The sequence below is a fragment of the Puma concolor genome, chromosome C2, assembly GCF_028749965.1.
Source record: "Puma concolor isolate L17-30 chromosome C2, mPumCon1.1.hap2, whole genome shotgun sequence".
Taxonomy (NCBI): domain Eukaryota; kingdom Metazoa; phylum Chordata; class Mammalia; order Carnivora; family Felidae; genus Puma; species Puma concolor.
In genome coordinates, this window is record NC_141675.1 from 24,804,032 (window position 1) to 24,823,088 (window position 19,057).

A 19,057-nucleotide genomic window follows, 5' to 3' on the forward strand; every position below is an offset into this window, starting at 1 on the left:
TCATTACTTACCCATCACTGTCGCTCATGCGTTGACCCAGACCCACCTGCCCCATACCATTCCTCCGTCACCCGACATTTCATCCGTCCCTCCACTGGCACTAGAGTGCTTGACTCTGACAGAATGCTCCCACCCTCCTGCCTGTCTGTAGACCCCTCTTTCACTCCCTCTCTCCTGAAGCCGGTGCTCTCCTACCATACCATGACTGCATCAGAACAGTCCTCTCCTCAGAATTTCTCTACACAGCACAGCTTTCTGGAGTGTCTTGGAAGAAGAGGCATCCATCCCCCTTTCTAAGGTCAAGTGTTTCTTGACTGTACTGGATTCCTGCCCCTCTCACTTCTTCCCTCCTTACCCCCTGTCTCATCTTTGAATACCTTCCTCTTCATCTCTTCAATGGATCTTTCCTATTTCTAGGGGCATGGCTTTCTTATAAAGATGTCCCTTTAACCCTCTGACCCCGCTGTACTGCCATACTCTCCTCTTAAAAGAGTCGGCTCCGCAGGCTGTCCCCACTGCCCATCACCCAGTTGTCCCTGCTGTCCTCCCCAGGGTCTCTTCGGGTCACCTGCCTGCTGGGGCCTGCAGGTTCCCAGCCCACCTTGGCTGGGAGTCTTTACTTCTCAGCATTCTTCTCCTGCCTCCCTCCCTCTTCCCAAGAACACCACCGGCAAAACACATTTCTAGATCCAAAAAAACAAATCAATCCCATAGCCGGGAGTCTGAACATGTCCAAACTGGGCACACTTTTGAACATGTGGCTGGAGGTGGCAGTGTGACTCCTTACTGTCACTTAGCTGTTTAAATGAAGGCTTATCTAGTAAGAATAGAAGTTTGTGTTTAGAAGTTCGAAGTGCTTCTAAAATAATCCTCTCTTACAGCACTTTGGTACCTGCATCTTCATTCTGTCATTGCCAGATTAAAGTTCTATAAGCAGAACAGCAATTATTTATCAGAAGTAAAATCTCATGCAAATGTTTTTGAGCCCAATACAAATTAGCAATTCTTCATATGACTAATGACTATGTGCCCTTCCGATAACTGTAAACATGAGAAACAAAAGATCAAGGACTCTAAAATAAGCCCTTGGGATAACAGAAGGGCTGTGTAGGCGTTCAGCAGTAACTGTGAAACCAAAAGATAATCGTTATGTGCTTCTCAAGATCTTCAAACTCAGAGCAACACGAACCATTACATAGTGGTTATTCTTTTTTGCCTTCCAAGCAAAATTCTTAATAGACAAGACACTTCAGCTTTTTAAATACAAGTAAATATTATCCCTCACTGAAATTAGACATAAAGCGGCATTATGCTAGAGATGAGCAAATTTCATAAATCGATGAAGTTGCAAAAAATTGGCAATAACTCAGACTGTCAATAAATAGGTCTTTTTTTTCAGATAAATGTAGTTTCAAATTCTAACAGTCCACAATTCTTCTGGCAACGCATGCGCTTAGGAGAATCAAATCCTTAATACAAGTCAAATCACATTTAGTCAGTTAGTATTCGAGTGACTGCTCTGCGCAAAATGTTAAAACAGGTGCCATGGGTAAAATGCAGAGTAGCTCAATATGCAAACCTGTGCCTTCACAGGTTACGCCGGTTTAGAAGACAGACTCCATTAGTAAAATACATAGCAACTGAAACTGTCAGCTAAACCAAACACATTTTGAAGGCTGACTAGAATGGTTAGGTAACATAATTCCTACAATCATAAAAGGTCTCCTGGAAGACTGCTGAGACAAAAAGAAGAAATGTACAGATTGGCAGAGAGGAGGGAGAGAGAAGTCCTACTGGAGAGGTGGCCTGTGAAAATCTGACTAAGGAGAAACACACTGGGAGCGGGGAAGGGCAGCCCAAAGACCAGCCTGCATGCATCCTGTCACTTCCAGCCCTTCTCACTGCTCCCAACAGCTTCCCAGTTGGGAAGTCTCCCCATGAAAATTTTCTGCACACAGCTATTGTGAACATCACCTTACAGCTCAATTTCTCTCCTTTTCTGCTAAAAAACCAATCGCTTCCCACTGCCCCCAAAACCAAGTTCAGACTCCTGAGTAACACAGAATAAGTACTCAATACGTTTGAGTATGTGTGATTACTTTCATATCTCCTGCTTGGCTGGAAGGTTCTAAAAGGCAAAAATCAATCTTATTTTTTAATATTTTGGTATGTGATAGCTCTTACAAGTACCCTTGGCATGGTGTAAGTCCAAACATATTTACTAAATGAATGACGAGATGATTTAATGAAGAGATTTTATATAATAATTGCAAGAGGGGCTGGCCAGTTCGTAGACAACCTTGCATAGTTAAGTTAGAAGTTTAGATCTGCCTCAACAGACTCTAGTCAGCTACTGGACGACTTTATGTAAAACAGTGACAGGATAAAAATGGTGTTTGAAATGTCTCATTTTAGTTGTGGTTGTAGGGAATATTAGCCCAGAAAGGACTAGAAGTAGCAAGATCACTTTGCTAATACTATTTTGCTAACAAGATGAGTAAAACAAGGTGAGGATTTTCATCTGTTGATTAGTCACTAATGTGAATATTCCTTCAATAAACACCAAAAAAGAAAACTGCCATATATACCTTTGTCTTTGATCTATTTTTAACGAGTTCATTTCTGAGATAAGAGAGGAATCTTTTTTTCAGGCTAGGTGATACTTATGGTCTCTTGATTTTATTTTATTTTTTTATTTTTATTTATTTTTTTTCAACGTTTATTTATTTTTGGGACAGAGAGAGACAGAGCATGAACGGGGGAGGGGCAGAGAGAGAGGGAGACACAGAATCGGAAACAGGCTCCAGGCTCTGAGCCATCAGCCCAGAGCCCGACGCAGGGCTCGAACTCACGGACCGCGAGATCGTGACCTGGCTGAAGTCGGACGCTTAACCGACTGTGCCACCCAGGCGCCCCGGTCTCTTGATTTTAAAGAATAGCAACAAGGGGTGCCTGGCTGGCTCAGTCAAAAGAGCACTGGGCTCTTGATTTTAGGGTTATGAGTTGGAGCCCTATGCTGGGTGTATAGATTACAAAGAATAAACAAACTTAAAAAAAAAGTATATAAAAAAAAAAGAAAAGCAACCAGAAGCCTTAGAAATTAAAGACAGATATTCTTATTTATGCAGCATAAATACCCTCCACATTAACATCTTCTAAAATGATGCTCTCACAAAATTTGAAAATTGAAAGAATCCCATTTTGTCTATTCTTATTACAATGCAGAACACTTGAGTTTGGGGTTTTATCTCAGCTAAAATTAATTAGATGGTAGCATTTTAAAATCCAGTGTAACATTTTGATGTTAAATTGATGAATTCATCAGTATCTGAAAATGCCAGTGCATTAAAAATTGTCAAGAGGTTGTAACTGGTGCCCACCCTCCTTCCTGAGTACTCATTCCCTCTCTGCTCAAGCCTCACTCACCTTTCCCATCGTGTGCCGGAAGGTCATGGGGGACTAGCACAGGGGACACTGAGCAGGAGGTCAGTGCAGTGGTTCTCCATCTTGGCTGCTTACTAGAAACACTGGAAGCTTTTAACAGCTATGAATTTTTCAACCACACCTCCGGCTGATGTCAATGTATTTTATTTTTATTTATTTTTTTTCTGTATTTATTTTGAGAGAGACAAAGACAGCATGAGTGGGGGAGGGGCAGAGAGAGAGGAAGACAGAGAATCCCAAGCACACTATGCACTGTGAGCATGGAGCCTCATGCAAGGCTCAAACTAACAAACCATGAGATCATGATCTGAGCTGAAATTAAGAGTTGGATGCTTAACCAACTGGGCCACCCAGGCGCCCCTAGATGTCAATATATTTTAAAAGCTTCCCCCAGGTGAGTTTGTTATCCAGGCTTGAGAAGTAATGAATTAGCATCTTCTTTAGCCATGGAAAAACTAATTTTTATGCCTGATTTCCTGGTTACTGTGTCAGAAGACAAAATGGTTTAAGGAGCTACATATATGATGCTACTAATTTTATTTTAAAGAGAAGAAACAAACTTCCACTTACCTGCCTTCTGACAATGTACAATCTTTTCATATACAGCGTCTGCATTTTCAATCACTGCCTTGAGGGACTGGATCATCTGCAAAGGGAACATCCAGACACGGGATTACACCTGACAACCGGATGCCAGTCTACACAGGTGCATGAGGCTCTCCTCTATAAACAGGCTGAGGTGCTGTAGACATGTGTTCTTTTATCTGCCTTCCCACTATTCAGTTCAAATGTATATGGAAGAAATGAAAAATCATGCATCCCATGTCACAGTTTAAGTAGACTGAGTATCACGTTTCAGACAGTTAGGCTTGTACAACACTGAATTTGAACCTTGAGCCAATACTGAATGGAGTTTGTTTCAGTGTGAAAATCTAGAAATCAATACGTATACACATCTGATCTGTGTTTTAAATTGTATTTTCAGCCATGCATTTTAATAAAATTCAACTTCATCTGACAGAAAGCTCTATGACCTACACACCGTACCCATTTAAGCTAAAATGCCTTCGTCCAAAAATTAGTTTAAAACTTACCATGACAATCAAAAAACAGCATTTATTTAATGCATCACTAATGATATCACTCAAACCAGTATTTTAAATGTTCCTATCAATGATTTTAAAAGATCCGATTTTGAGGAAAAAATAAAATAAAAGATCCAATTTTGAGTTCTTATTCCAAATTATACGTGCTTAACAGCCAATCTTGAATTTAACAACAAAACAAAAAAAAAAAAGGATCAGGGCATAGTTGATCAATCATTTTACTTACCAGAATGTTAGGAAAAGATCTGTTTGAAGTAATCTTTTTGGCTCTAAAATCACTATGAAAGTGGGAGAGCCAGATTCAGTTCTCACAGCTCAAATGTGAGCAACTATGACGCTTGCATTCAGTATAGATTTCAATTTTTTCTATTTAAATGTCTGGATATTTTGCATTATTATATTACTCATCTATTTTATATGACCATTTTATTTTAAATAACAAACACCAATCCATCATTCTCTATTCCTTTAAATTTACTACCTTGTTTTTCTTTATAGTATTTATCACTAACAGCCACAATAATCACTTTATAGGAACCAAATATATGTAGGTTGGATTATTTGTATAATTCAAAGAAAGAACACCAAATTTTGATTAGTTACACTTATTTAAACCGAAGCATAATCAACATGCCTCTCAAGAAGTATACCAGATTCTTAAAATGAGTCACACAAGCATTAATCAACTTGTCCACTGTTCTAAGAAAATTATAGTAAACACCAAAAGGTTTAAGGCCAATGAAGGTGTTCATTCATGCCTTCATGCATTTCCACGGCCCAGAGCAGGAACTGGGGACACGGAGACCTACAGGATATGGCCACTATCTTCAAAAAGCCCACAGCCTACTGGAAGAGGATGCACTTTAGAATTCATGATTTTCACATTCACTCTTCAAAATCTGAGTCATGCCTGTAAATTAAAATAGTCTATTTTACAGCTTGACATATTGAACAGGCAATGATAAAAATGAATAGTTAAGAACTCGATTACACCGATATAAAGTCATTTGTACCATGACATCACTTGCATACTGAAAAGGTTCATACCGTCATCAGTAACCTTTTTCAGCTTTGATGTCAGGCCAAATGAGAGATATGAAGAAGCAAGGACTTCTTCAAGCAAGGATGGTGGCTGTCACAGCTAGCTCAGTGTCAAAGAACTGGCCAACTGTGCCTCTATCACTCAAATAGGAAAAAGGAGAAAAATGAAATGAACCTGGTCCTCAAGCAGACAGGCAGCACAGGGGCAATAACAGAGGGAAGGTAGAACAAAACAGCAGTATTAAGCATAGGCTTATGCATACAGATGCCCTGTGGGGGAAAGGTGGTCAAAACCCCAGTTTTTACTGGGGGTGGTGTGGGCGCAGAAAAAGCACAGATTTACATGGGCTCGAATCCCGGCTCTGCTGTTCATTAGCTGTGTCATCTCCATATTAAATGTCATGGAGCTATAACTTCCTACCTATAAAATGAGTTTAATAAAAGATACTACCTTTATAATGTTGTAAGGATTAAATGGAAGGATGCATGACCGACACAATGAAGACACTTGCAAACAGATGAGACAATGGATTCCCCATTTACCCAGGGGTCATGGAAGAGCATTTTCTGGTAGCCCAAGTTGAGCTGAGCGAGCATGCCTTCCCTTCATAAGTTCACTGGCAGTGATTCAAACATCCATTACTAATTTTGGTTTTACTCGAAAAGCCTGGTGTGATGAAGTTCAGAGAAACAACAAATCACATTATTATTCTTAGAAGCATCTTCTGGTGTAAAGTATTTCCAGAGGTTACATAGTTGGGCACCTTTCAGCTACAAAAAGCAAGCAGGGCTTAAGGAAAGCACATCCATCTCAAGGGTCTGGAGAGAGAAGCTCACCCGCCTCCTGTGTTCTCTAACACTTGAAGGAGCAAACCTTTATTCTTGGGATAATCATTTACCGAGGCTCTCTGAGTATGGGACCCCGAATTAAGTGCTATGAATGAATAAAGAATAGCTGCTGACCCAGGACTATGAGCAAACAATAATCATAACAAAATGCAGTACTGCATCGTAGCTCGTGGGTTGTGACAAAGTTAAATACCCCTAAGTAGGTGGACGGGATATTTAATCCACCAGTGATGTACTTACTGGTGGTGTCACGGCGTCGTGCGGACGCTCTGTGGCTCGGACTTGATACACTCTCCACCCCTTATTTACGAGCAGTATATAAAATATGAAGGTGGCTAACACACCAGGGTGGAGAATGCAAACCCACTGAAAAGCCGTTCCTCTCAGGTCTGGAAGTAAACAGCAACAGGCATTTGCAGACCATACGAGAGGGGTATTCTGGGTATTCTGGAGGGAACCAGCCTTGGAGAAGGTAAGCACAACAGTAAACAATCAGTGGAACTTAGAGAAGGCAGGAAGAAAACATATCCCCAGACCTTAGCAGAGATGATTCATCTCGCCACACCTGTTACTAAATGTTTTCACCACTTCCTTGGGGAGGAGGAACTGCCAGTTTATATCTTTTTATAGTTTTAGGGTGCATGTTTACAGTTAGGGTAAGTACTTATAAATACATTAATATGTAGTAAACAGTTTATAGTTCTTGTCCACAGAGTGAGTTCATTAATCTCAACTCTTGCAGTACCTGTGTAAATTCTTCTGGAGTGAAAGGGCCCCTCCAGGTATTCCTCAGGACCGTGAGCTCCGACAGGTGCCCTAAGTTAAGGGTCCAGCAGGCCGAGAGGGCAGGGTACCTACCTACCCAGATGGCTGATTTCTTGCTTTCACGCAGGGGACAACTAGGACTGAGTGTAGAGCACATGGCACTGAGGATACAGCAGGGACAACATGGGGGTGCCATTAGATCTAGTGGGGACCAACCTCTGCCTGGGTCTGCTGCTTTATAACAAGCTGTGGTTATAAATAGTACAAGTGTTGGCTGAAGGAATCAAAATGAAAGTAATTCAACGCCTCCACTGCATCAGGTGCATACCTGGTGCTTTCTATTTCATCTAATGCTCACAAAAGCCACGTGAGGTGGGTCTTTACGGCGTCAGTTTTACAGATTGAACACTTTAGACCTGAGAGTTAAGCTACTTTCCCAAGGTCCTCTGGTAAGATGGGCAAAGGGACTGCCCCTAGGAAAAAATGAATTCTGCTTGACCTCAAAGCCTCTGCTTTTCCACAGCGCTGGGACCGGCCCTGCCATACGAGTAGCAACTGCGCAATGAAGATGAGGAAAGGGCAGTCCAGCCAGAAAGACCTACGAAAGCAGAAAGGAATTTAGTAACTCCTGACAGGTGCTACACACATTAGGTGGTATAATCACAGCTACTGACTTTACCCCTGAATTTTCTTTTTAAGTAATATTTCTGTAAAGTGCGTTGGGAAAACATCTTTCAAAAGTGACAACAATAAACAATTTGGTTGGCTCCACTTAACAATTCATTATTAAGAGAAATCATAAATGAGAGAAATCAGTTATATTTAACATGAAACTACTAGAATAAGCATTTCAGAGTAGACAAAAGCAAATACATGGGGAGCGATATCAAGAGATGAGTCAAAGGGAGAAACCGCTTTAAATTATCTTATTTTCTCTGTATATATGACATTACTATGTCAACATAATGCAAGGCCCAGGAGAGTGGTTGGTTTTAGAAGCATTATTTACATTAATGCAAATGAATTTCCATCAGTCCCTTTTAAATGCAGAGGTGTGGGTCTTGGCTCAGCAATCAGATCATCCTGCCGCTTACCCTAGCGACTTACTGCACGGACAGCTCATGTTGTTTATGAAGTACAAGATGCGTTTGTGTAGTTGTGTAGTTGTTGCTAACAGATTTTATATTAGTGTCCAGTTACCAGTAACTCCTACATTTCTGGAACCAATGCATTAGGAAAATCTATAGCCTTCACATAGCCCAGAAACCCATTTCATAAATTTGATCCACTCTAATATAAGATTTTTTTTTTAACGTTTATTTATTTTTGAGACAGAGAGAGACAGAGCATGAGTGGGGGAGGGTCAGAGAGAGAGGGAGACACAGAATCCGAAACAGGCTCCAGGCTCCGAGCCGTCAGCACAGAGCCTGACGCGGGGCTCGAACTCACGAACCACGAGATCGTGACCTGAGCCAAAGTCGGACGCTTAACCGACTAAGCCACCCAGGCGCCCCGTCTAATATAAGATTTTAATACAGGACTCAAACAGATGAAAAGCTGGAAGTTTCAGCTAACAGCAATAGAAGTTCGTATTTTACTAAGCTGGACAGAAACCAGAAATGCCTTTCATTAAGAATGTTCTGTTTTGGGGCACCTGGGTGGCTCAGTCAGTTGAGCGTCCGACCTCGGCTCAGGTCATGATCTCGCGGTTTGTGAGTTCGAGCCCCGCGTCGGGCTCTGTGCTGACAGCTTGGGCCTGGAGCCTGCTTCGGATTCTGGGTTCCCCTCCCCTCAGCTGCTCCCCTGTTCACACTCTCTCTCTCTCTCAAAATAAATAAAGATTAAAAAAAAAAAAGAATGTTCTGTTTTGAAAGTAACTCCCCATGTTAATATAAGGCAAACTTCTCCACTTAATGGGCATGGATATAAAAACTGCTATTGTATTAATACAGTTTATTTCACTCAATTTCTATAGACTGCTTCTTTATTTTTTGCTTTGAAATTTACACATCAAGTAGGAAAATTCTGTTTTCAGGACAGGCAAGTCCACAGTTTTATGTAAGGATCTTATGTCTAATTTTGGACAGTGCACCAAATCTCCTTTCATCCCAGGCACACAGATTTTGATAATTAAAAAAAAAAAAATGCCAATAATTTCAAGTCCTTGGGTGAAAGAAGTTTAATAATAACAATAATAACATCTTCTGAGTTCTAGAATTTTCCCTTTATTGTGCTTTCACTTCCATTTCAGACAGAAAATGCCTCCCTCATAAGACTTGGCTTTGCCTGTCCCCATCTTCACACACGGCCGCCGTGGCTGCTTTTGCTGTAGGTGTTTCTAAATAAAGTTACAAAGTCTGAGAAGTGCTAAAGCTCTTACAAGAGGGAATGTCTAGGTAACAAACAACGTTTGTTCCTTAACACAGGTTCTGTGACTATGTGACACACAACAAACTCAAGTAATTGAGCATCATTCTCAAACTTGCCAAAGGAGAGGCAAGAGAAACGATACACCCGCCCCCATCTCTGAACACCTCCTGGGTTCCAACGCTGTCATGGAGATCGATGGCAGGCCTTAGTGGACAGTGAATGTCCAAGTGGCAGGTACCCTGGTTTGGGTACCGCCAGGCTCAGGAAAGGCCCAGGGAGGACTGGACCAAAGCACAGCTTGCCTCTCAGGACTCTAGGAATAACAGAACCGCAAATGTGAATCAAGCATCAAGGTCTTCAGAAGACCAACTAATTCAGTCCAAAGCAGAGTTCTCCACCCAAGCAGAATTATCTGTGTGGAGTCTCTAACGCTCAATGTCATTGGAGGACTGTCACCCTGTGCTACACAGCCCTACAAAGCAAGTCAGTTCCCTAATGCTGAGAATGGGACAGAAAACAGGGAAACTCCCTCAGGAATTTGTAAATTTTGGTTCTTTTTTCTGTGCTCTTGAAAATAATCTCTCTCCAAGTTAACAATACTACCTTTCTTTTTAACACTTTACAATAATTATTCCCATGTGGCTGAAGAACTTTAAAATTGAATACAAGAACACTAGGATCCGAGACTTTGAAACTGAAATTCAGAGGTAACATTTTCTTTTAGTAAAATTTCAAAGCAGAGCAAAATATCACAAAGTTGAACTAATGGAAGACAAACCATTTATGAAGTTACTGTTGGAAAAGGCAACACAGCTTTTAATACTTGAAAATAATATAAAAGTCACACACTTGAATGGGGGTGTAAAAGTTATATCACCTGGGGGTCTTTGCCCAGGAGCATGCTACAGTTAAACCCAGCCCCTCCCAGCCGGGGAGGGCTTTGGCCACATTTTGCAAAGAGCTGGTCGCCATCCGGGGGCTGAGGTATGCCATGTCATTAATGGCTGTGGCCATTGTCCCTTCTAGCAAGGTCACCATGAAAACACTTTCCACAGAACAAACGGTTTCCAGAATAATTTGTCCGTTTCCTCTTGAAACTTCACTTCTATTTCCACATTTTCCACTATGCAAATCATAGAAAAGTATAGGAAAAAACCTATATAATAGAAAAGTTATAGAAAGGACCTAAAGCTCTGCCAGATGAAAACCACTACTGAATGTTAATGAACACGGAGAGAGGAGCATCGGTGGCTACTGTCGCATATGGGGCCCCCCTGCAGGCATGGTGGGGAGCGGGCAGCATACGAATCAATGCAAAATATCATTAAGCTCTCCAAGCATTTCCATTCACGTTAGAGGAAAACAGGGAAATGTGGTTAGAGGAAAACAGGGAAAGCTCTCCAAGCATTTCCATTCACGTTAGAGGAAAACAGGAAAAAGGAGAGAAGGGTCAGCTTGGATGGGGTACAGACTTTCAGCTTTGTGCAGAGACCAAAGGTGCAGGGAGAAATGCAGGGTCGAGGGCGTGAAGGTGGGGACAGGCCTCAGGCAGGAAGCCAGGGCAGGTGAGGCATAGGAGGTGGTGGAGGGGCTGGGGAGAAAGGATGAGAGTGGGAGACTGTGTGGGGGACAGAGCAGGACTCAGGGACCGATGTGCTGTGGGCACAGAGGACGAGCCAAAGCCTCTTTCCTCTTAGAGGGGCAACTAGACAGATGACACAAACTTAACCCACCCACAGCTGTAAAGCATTTCACCGTTTCCAAAGTGTCTTTCCTACTGTTCACTCATCTAGGATGTGGAGGTCCTCCTTGGTTGGTCTGAGCTGGTGGCCACAATGGTGAAAATGTGCAGCAGCAATTGGAAACTCGTGCGGTGGCTTGGTTCTGGCATTGGAGAACTGGGAATGTTCTGCACAGAGGTGGCAGCTGAGATGAAAACATGTATGCATCTCCGAGGGAGGGATTTTAAAGATAAATGAGATGAAAACATCACAGTGCTGTTCCAGATCACTTAAATTAATAAGCAGAGAGAACCAATGTAAGAGACACCGCAGGAGTGGTCAGAGGGGAAGGAACAGAATGAGGATATTAAACATTTACAGATGTGTGAGGAGAGTTTCTGGAAGGAGGGTAGGACTAAGCATTAGGAGCTCTGGATTTGGTCATTTGGTCACTGTGGAGAATATAATTGCAGTACCCATAGTTCTGCTATAATGGGACATACAGGCTCCTAAAAATCACTGCACTACAAAAAGTTATGCAGTAAAAACCACAAGGTTGTGGGAAAAATGGGGTTAGGGGCCCAGCACTCAAAAAGGTTGCAGTGACATATTTCAAACAGACAGGAACTGAATAAAAGTGATAGCCCGGCTCCACATGTGTTAAATAGTTAAGGAATGCAAAACTACTGCAGTGCACGTGGCACCTGACCCTGAAAAAGACCTGAGGTTTGCTTGGGAAGTGGGTGGTAGGACGGTTGCAGCTCGCGGGTCATGGGAAGTGGAGGAAAGGTGATGTGACATCTGAGGCAAGGCTGTAACAGCAGGCGTGGACAGGCACAGCTAGAAGCCCGTTCAACTAACTGGGGGAGCCGGGTGCCCTGTGAGGTGTGGATGTGCACGCAGGTCAGCCACGTGTACTTTTCCAGGCTCACCAGGGTTTCCTGTGGTCAAAACTGTGCACACACAAACACAAAATTTGACTTAGGTTAAAATTGTTCCTTAACGTATCAATCACATTCAAATAGATTTGCATCTTCACAACAAGTGTTATTGTCAAACGGACTACTGGAGATTCTTTCAAAATCTGTCTGAAATTTCTTTTTTTCAAAATCTCCCATGCAATTTCATCGTGAAGTGCAGTTAGACTCTCAGTTTCTATGAGATTCAACCGAAGCATGGTTTTGGCATCGTATAAGCCTGCCCCCAACTATTTTAACAATCTTTTTTTTTTTTTTTTTTTTTTTTTTTTTTAGTTTTGGCCAGAGAATAGATGTCAAGTGCTATATAAATCTGGAGCGAATTATGAGTTATGAGTGACCCAGGGTCCACATTCAGGAAGCCAAGAATTCTCTAGCTTTTCAATACGCTCTGATTTTTTCATAAAGTTCACTTCAGAGCTAGGGTGGTATGTGCCTCAGGAATGAATGTGGCTCCCCTGGTAGATAACTTTTATTTAAATACTGGTACAATACAAATCTCTTATGCACTAAATTTCAGATCAAATCCTGTAAAGTAACACACCATCTCATGTGTAGGTATCTAGTTGAACTTTCACACGATATAAAGCCTCCTCAACCACAAATCTTCGTCTCCATCTACCACCTCTCACTTTCACTTAATACAGAATCACATTTACAACACTTAGAAAGGGCTGCGTTTCACAGATTAAACCTCCAGTTTTAATTAAACTGCAGTTTCTGAGGTGAATCACCATGTAAACAAAAGACGAAGACATTATGTTTGTTATACACACAGCAATATAGGTTTCTCCTGTACTCACCTAAAATACCACTTGGATTCAGTAAAAAATTCATGAAAATAAATAGTGTCATGTAGTCAAAACAACCAAGTTATTACCCTAGGTTCTTGCTTTCTAGTGGTTGCTGTGCCACCAGGTACCCAAGGAGGGCCCAAATGTGACATGTGTGGGGATTTCTGAGCAGTACTTCCAATGTCAGCCACTAGAAGTCCTTAGTAATACACATCTGCTGGGCTGGGAGGGAGGAGAAAGGAGCAGAGGAGAGAAAACATCACAAAGGGAAAACTGGGTTTGGGAGGAGTACTATGTAGAGGAATAAAAGAAAAAAAAAAAAGACAAAATCACAGAGGAAGAGCTCAGAGGAATTAAAACAATAAATGCACCAGGGTGATTGATCTTATCAAAAATCATACTTTAAATCAGATAAGAACATTTTAATTTATGCAGACAACTGAATAATCTATAAAGCTACAACCAAACTTGGATTTAAAAGGAATTCATTCCTATTTCTAGACTAATTGGGATTTAGCATTACCACAGGTCTCCATATGTTCCCAAACATGTTTAAATAGACGGCGAGCTGGAGAAGCAACACTGTGCAAAATAGCTTGGGGGAAAGAAAGGGGGAGTGTGGAAAAACCTAGAGTTCCAACAGATCAAAAGATTAGTTATAAAGCCAGTGTATAGATTTTAAATGTTTATCCTACTCTAAACTGTTGGCAAAGTTTTGAAACTTCTGAATAGTTTTAGCTTCAGGAAGTACACAGAATTTCAAAAAGTTGAAAAGAATTTTAATCTTGTGCTGTTTCTGGTCCTTGTACAATACGATATTCTAAGAAGACAAAAATCATTGAAAATTAAGCAACAAAATAGAACCTAAGCTAGGTTCCCAAAAAGGAACTCCAATGCAATTATAAAACTATGCAGAAAAAGCATACAATAATTCCTACTAGTTCCTGTAATAATATGTTGTGCTGTACTTTTCTGTGTGGAGAACACATATATAGTTAAGTTCAAATGCACTTAAATTACAATAATGCTGTTATCTCTCCATGTTATGGTCAGCCTTATACTCATCACGGAATAACCTGGTGTGCTAACACAGCATCACTTGGTGTTTACATGATTACTGTGGGAAGACTCACGATATTCTCACACTCGACGGGCTGAGTCATCGTGCACCATGGCTGCCTCATGGAGACCCACACACAAACCCTACCCTCTCCAGGCTTTGGGTCATGTCAGCCTCCTAAGGCTGTAAAAAACATCTCCCGCTTTCCTAAATTAATAACGATATGCTCTCAGGACACCCTCAGACCATCTCAGCACGATACCTAAGTGCACCTGTGCTCAAGTATCCTCTGTGGTCAGGACAGAAGGAAGGGAGAGGAGTACAGAGGGACTCAGCAACTTGCAAAGGAACTTTGGCCTCGACCTGAAGGGCAGCCAGTCCAGTGGGGACGCAGTCTACATCGTCAGCTGCTCCTTCTGCCTCCAGTAAATGCCTGCAAAGCCGGAAAGAAGGGCAATGCACCACTGTAGCTCTCCAGTCTTGGAAGTTTTCAGGATAGTGAGTTCAGAGGCTACATCGTGGATGGAGAGCATAAAAAGTGAACTGATAAGAATGGCTTAAAACATGGCCAGAATCATCCCTGCAGGAAGAAAGGGGAACTTGAGCTCGTTAAACCCAATTATTCAGTGAGCAAGCTACTTCCGGAGAAAGATTAGGAACTTCTGGATGCTACATTAACTCTTTCAAGTCACCAAGGACCATTTTGAGTTCTGACATGCTTGTTTAAAACAATTATTACTACATTAATTAAATTTCAAAAGATACAATTAGAATTAAACATAGTACCACTTTTATTACTGTCTACTTATAGCAAGCCTTTTCTCCAAGGGCATCACGGTGATCTAGAAACTCCTAATTAACAGAAGGTAATTCAATCATAGTTTTACTGTAAGGTATCATTAGTTTCTCTCAGGTCTGTGTGACTAAGTATAGACGTTAGTTAAAAGAAAAAAGCAATTGGAGGCTTCTCTGTAATGAAAAGCAGGTTGGTTTTTGTTTTTTTGTTTTTGTTTTTGTTTTTTTTTTTAGCACAGTGAAGTGTCCACAGTATTCCAGGAATGACAGAGCAAGCAGGAAGACAAGAACGCAGTCAGCCAGCTACTAGAGTATTTACTGTATAAACCCAGGATTTCTTTCTCCTGTTGACCAAATTACTCACGTGTTCCCCTGTCTTCCCCTTTCAGAGAAGACAGACAGCTTGCCTAGTAAGGCGGTGGGAGACCTTACCTTCTGCTTTTCACTTTGTAATTCTAACCCTGCCTTTATGAACTGGAGTAGCCATTCAGCAAAGCTGCTGCTCTGAAGTGGTGTTAAAATATGCAGACAAAAAGGTCTTACAGCTTCATGAGCTGCAGGTTTCTAGCGTTTGAAAACTAATAACATGATCATGACTCAATTCTCAATTTATTGAGAATTTATTGTGGTCTGGTCTACTTACATATAATTTCATACCCTTTGAGGTGGTGATACTATGCCCATTTGAAGATAAAGAACTGGACTTGCCCTCGGTCACACAGTAAGCACCAGGCAGGGACTATCTCATCATCAAGGCTCATATTCTTTGCTAGCACAACCCCCAACCCCAAAGCCCATTCATATACTTCCGAGGGTGTAGGGTCTATATTTCCTCCTTCATTCCCCAATTCTGGTCGCGGGGTCTTTACATAAGAAGAATTTTGTGCACAGGTATTCACATTCCCTGCACACCTGCCCAGATGGTCTGTACTCATTGAGATGTGCCCTTTGCAAAACACACCAGGGCATTGTCTTCTGCTGGGCACCTGTTGCCCTCACTCAGCTCACCATGGCAGGTGAGATAAGGACAAAGCCAAGAATTTCCCAAGGTGGGGCCAGAGCTGGCGGACTGTGTGTGTGTGTGTGTGTGTGTGTGTGTGTGTGCGTGCGTGTGTTTTTGGCAGAGTCTGGTTTCTTCACCCAGGAGCACAGGAGTGTGGTACACCTAAGCATGGGCAGTGAATGTCAGCAATGAAGAGGCTGGGACAATTGAGAGACAGGGTAGCTGTGTGGTATTCAAGTACTTCTCTGCTTGGTCCACCAGGAGCCTATGCCCACCTGCTTGGCTCACATGACAATCGATGGATAAGCATGCTTTGTAAAATCCTAAAACACTACACATGTATGAGCAATGTCCCCATCCTGGGCTGGCTTCACTGAATCAAGCTGTTCTCCTGTCTGGCTGGGTCAACAACTAGGGCTCTCCCCTCCTGTCCTCAACTCTGCTATATTTTCCTCTTAGGACATATGAATTTTTTAAGTAGGGAATTTCAGACACAGCAAAGTCCTCTGGCAAAAGGCAGGGGAGAGTTGAAGCTCTGAACAAAAAAATAAATGATTTGGGGAGGGGGACTCTCATGCCTGCCTTCCCATCTCCCCCAGTTCTAGTCCTGAGCCTCCTGCCTCCAGCCTACCCTCCCCCTCTCCCCCCGCCCCAGGCATCTCAGGCGTCCTCTTCTTGTTGGACCCACGGAAGGCTCCACTCACCGCCTTAGGACATGGGGGCTGCCGTCTAGGACACAGCCTGGAAGAGCAGAGTGGTAGCTCCACCCTCCAGCCCCTGGCCAGTCCCCAAACCTAACATCCCAGGGAAGACCACTGGTGATGGTACCAATGAGCCAAGTTTGGGAAAATGGAGGCACTGCGGGGCAGGGAGACAGGGTAAGAACACCTGATCTGTGTCCCGGAGAGCAAGGTCATTTTCATCCATTCATTCATAGACAAACTTTGAGCGCCTGCTCTGTGCCAGGCTCTGCTGTGAGACAGAGCGGTGAACAGGGCACACACTGTCCCTGCCATCCTGGAGCTCCGATTCAGGGGCGGGGGAGAGAAGTACCTTAAAAAAAGAAATCAAACCAACGAATGCATAATTACAAGCTGCAGTGAGTGTGAGAAGGAAATGAACAGCATGAACCAGCAGGGTGTGGGAAGCTACAGAGGGCCCTCAGCACATCCTTCCCATTTCCTCCGGTGGGAGAGGGCTTCACAGGCTTGGTCTCCGCCCCCAGCACCCTTTATAATCCCCACCCTGATGAGACAGCTTTAAATAGAAGGTGGTTCGCACAGCCTGGATTTTATCATTTGAGAGAGAGCCCTGCTCCCTGTTCAGGGAGGGGAGAAGGAATTCAGGTGTTTTCAGAGAAGATGGCAGAGCCTGCTCGGGAACTCCACCCAAACCCCCTTCTCTGCACCCCTACACCCTCCCCTGACAAGAAAGGTTTGATCTGACTGATAAAAGGAGCACTACTTAAACTGGATTCGTTGGCTCATTTTTTTGGGTCAATGTTTATTTATTTTTGAGAGACAGAGAGAGACAGAGCATGAGCAGGGGAGGGGCAGAGAGAAGAGGAGACACAGACTCCGAAGCAGGCTCCAGGCTCTGAGCCGGCAGCACAGAGCCTGACGCGGGGCTCGAACTCATGAACGGTGAGATCGTGACCTGAGCCGATGTTGGGACACTCAACCGACTGAACCGCCCAGGTGCCCCTCCTTGGCTCATTTTTAATGCCTTATTACCAGGCGGCATAAGCAGGACAACACGCTCACTACGTGTGAAGTTAGTTACACATGTTACTGGATTATAACACAAAACTCCGTGGATTGTCTCCATTCCCACTGACCTAGCGTACTTGCCTCATGAGCACTAGAAGGGATCAGAGCAAACGTTAATTGTCACTGGCTTTTCTCTTGCAGTTTGTGCCTCTGGTGTCTGTAGGCTCCTCCCCATCAAAATGCTAAGTGAGCATTACCGCTGCAGGGGCTCACCGCTCTCCCCCGATGGGACTCAAGCCACCGCAGCACTCTCCGCCAACCAGGTTAACAAGTAGGATGATGTTCTTTTGGAACAAAATTCAAAGTGCGCGGAGCACGGAATTTTAAAAAACAAAAAGAAAACCTTTAGGATTATAATTTAAACTGGTGAAAGTGAATACAGGAACCAGTGCATTAAAATACCCTAGGGACTTTTTTCTCCTGATCCTCTTTGTGAGGGGTTGGCCAATTCTTTCCGCAAAGGAGGAGATAGCAGGTATTTTAGGCTTTTAGGCTTAGGCTTAATTTCTGTCTCAACGACTCACTGCTGCTGTTGTGGTACAAAAGCAGTCACAGAAAATGTATCATGGATGTGGCTGTGCTCTAATATAACTTTGTTTTCAGACACTGAAATCTGAATTTCAAATGGTTTTAGCAAGTCATACAGGTATCATTTTTCTATCTTTTCCAGTCATTTAACACATAAGAACCATTCTTCACTCTCAGAACCATATGAAAACAGGCGGTTGCCAGTGTGGCCCACAGGCCACGGTTTCCCAGCTGTGCCCTAACACGTTACAAGATGCATCATTTGGTGATATTGGATGAAAAGGCTTCAGGAGAACATAGCTCGATACGTCACTTGCACATTTTATCCAAGACCATGAAATAATCAAGTCCAGCTAGTATTTTTAAAAGGATAAACGTATCTTATGATATATGCAAGCAAAGGAAAGATTTGGTTATGGAGAATCCTAACATTGGTCAAAGACTTCCACCGACTCATAGCAAAGACAGAGAGCTCCGTTTTAGGCAATCAACTAAAAATCAGTTAAGTACCATGCTAGTACCATTTAGTTAAATCCTCAAATAGCTACATCTCTTAGGTTTGTTTACTTGTTTGTTTGTTTTTGCTTTTGGCACCAGATAAGTGATTTAAAAGCGAAAATCATTTGGTGCCCATATGATGATATAAAGATGGTGTCACTACACACAGCCATCCTGCGGTGAGGGAGTGTCACGATTTTAAAGAAAACCAGAATAATCAAAGCTGATATCAAAGAAAATACTGGAATTAAAGATTTCTGTAAGTTGCTAAAGGATTTCCTATATAAAATCTCCACATAAAAATCTAAACCATTTAGCCCTAAAGATGTGACTAATA

General features: G+C 42.5%; 1 protein-coding gene across 3 annotated transcripts in view; it reads right to left on the reverse strand.

The window, feature by feature from the left end:
• The window catches only part of PLCL2 (phospholipase C like 2), a 191,588-nt gene that overhangs the window by 38,235 nt on the left and 134,296 nt on the right, over positions 1-19,057 (reverse strand). For all 3 annotated transcript variants that reach the window (XM_086674234.1, XM_086674235.1, XM_025914052.2), the window contains one exon: positions 4,015-4,090. In XM_086674234.1, the coding sequence (XP_086530360.1) occupies positions 4,015-4,090 (76 nt within the window). The remainder of the gene's footprint in view (positions 1-4,014; positions 4,091-19,057) is intronic.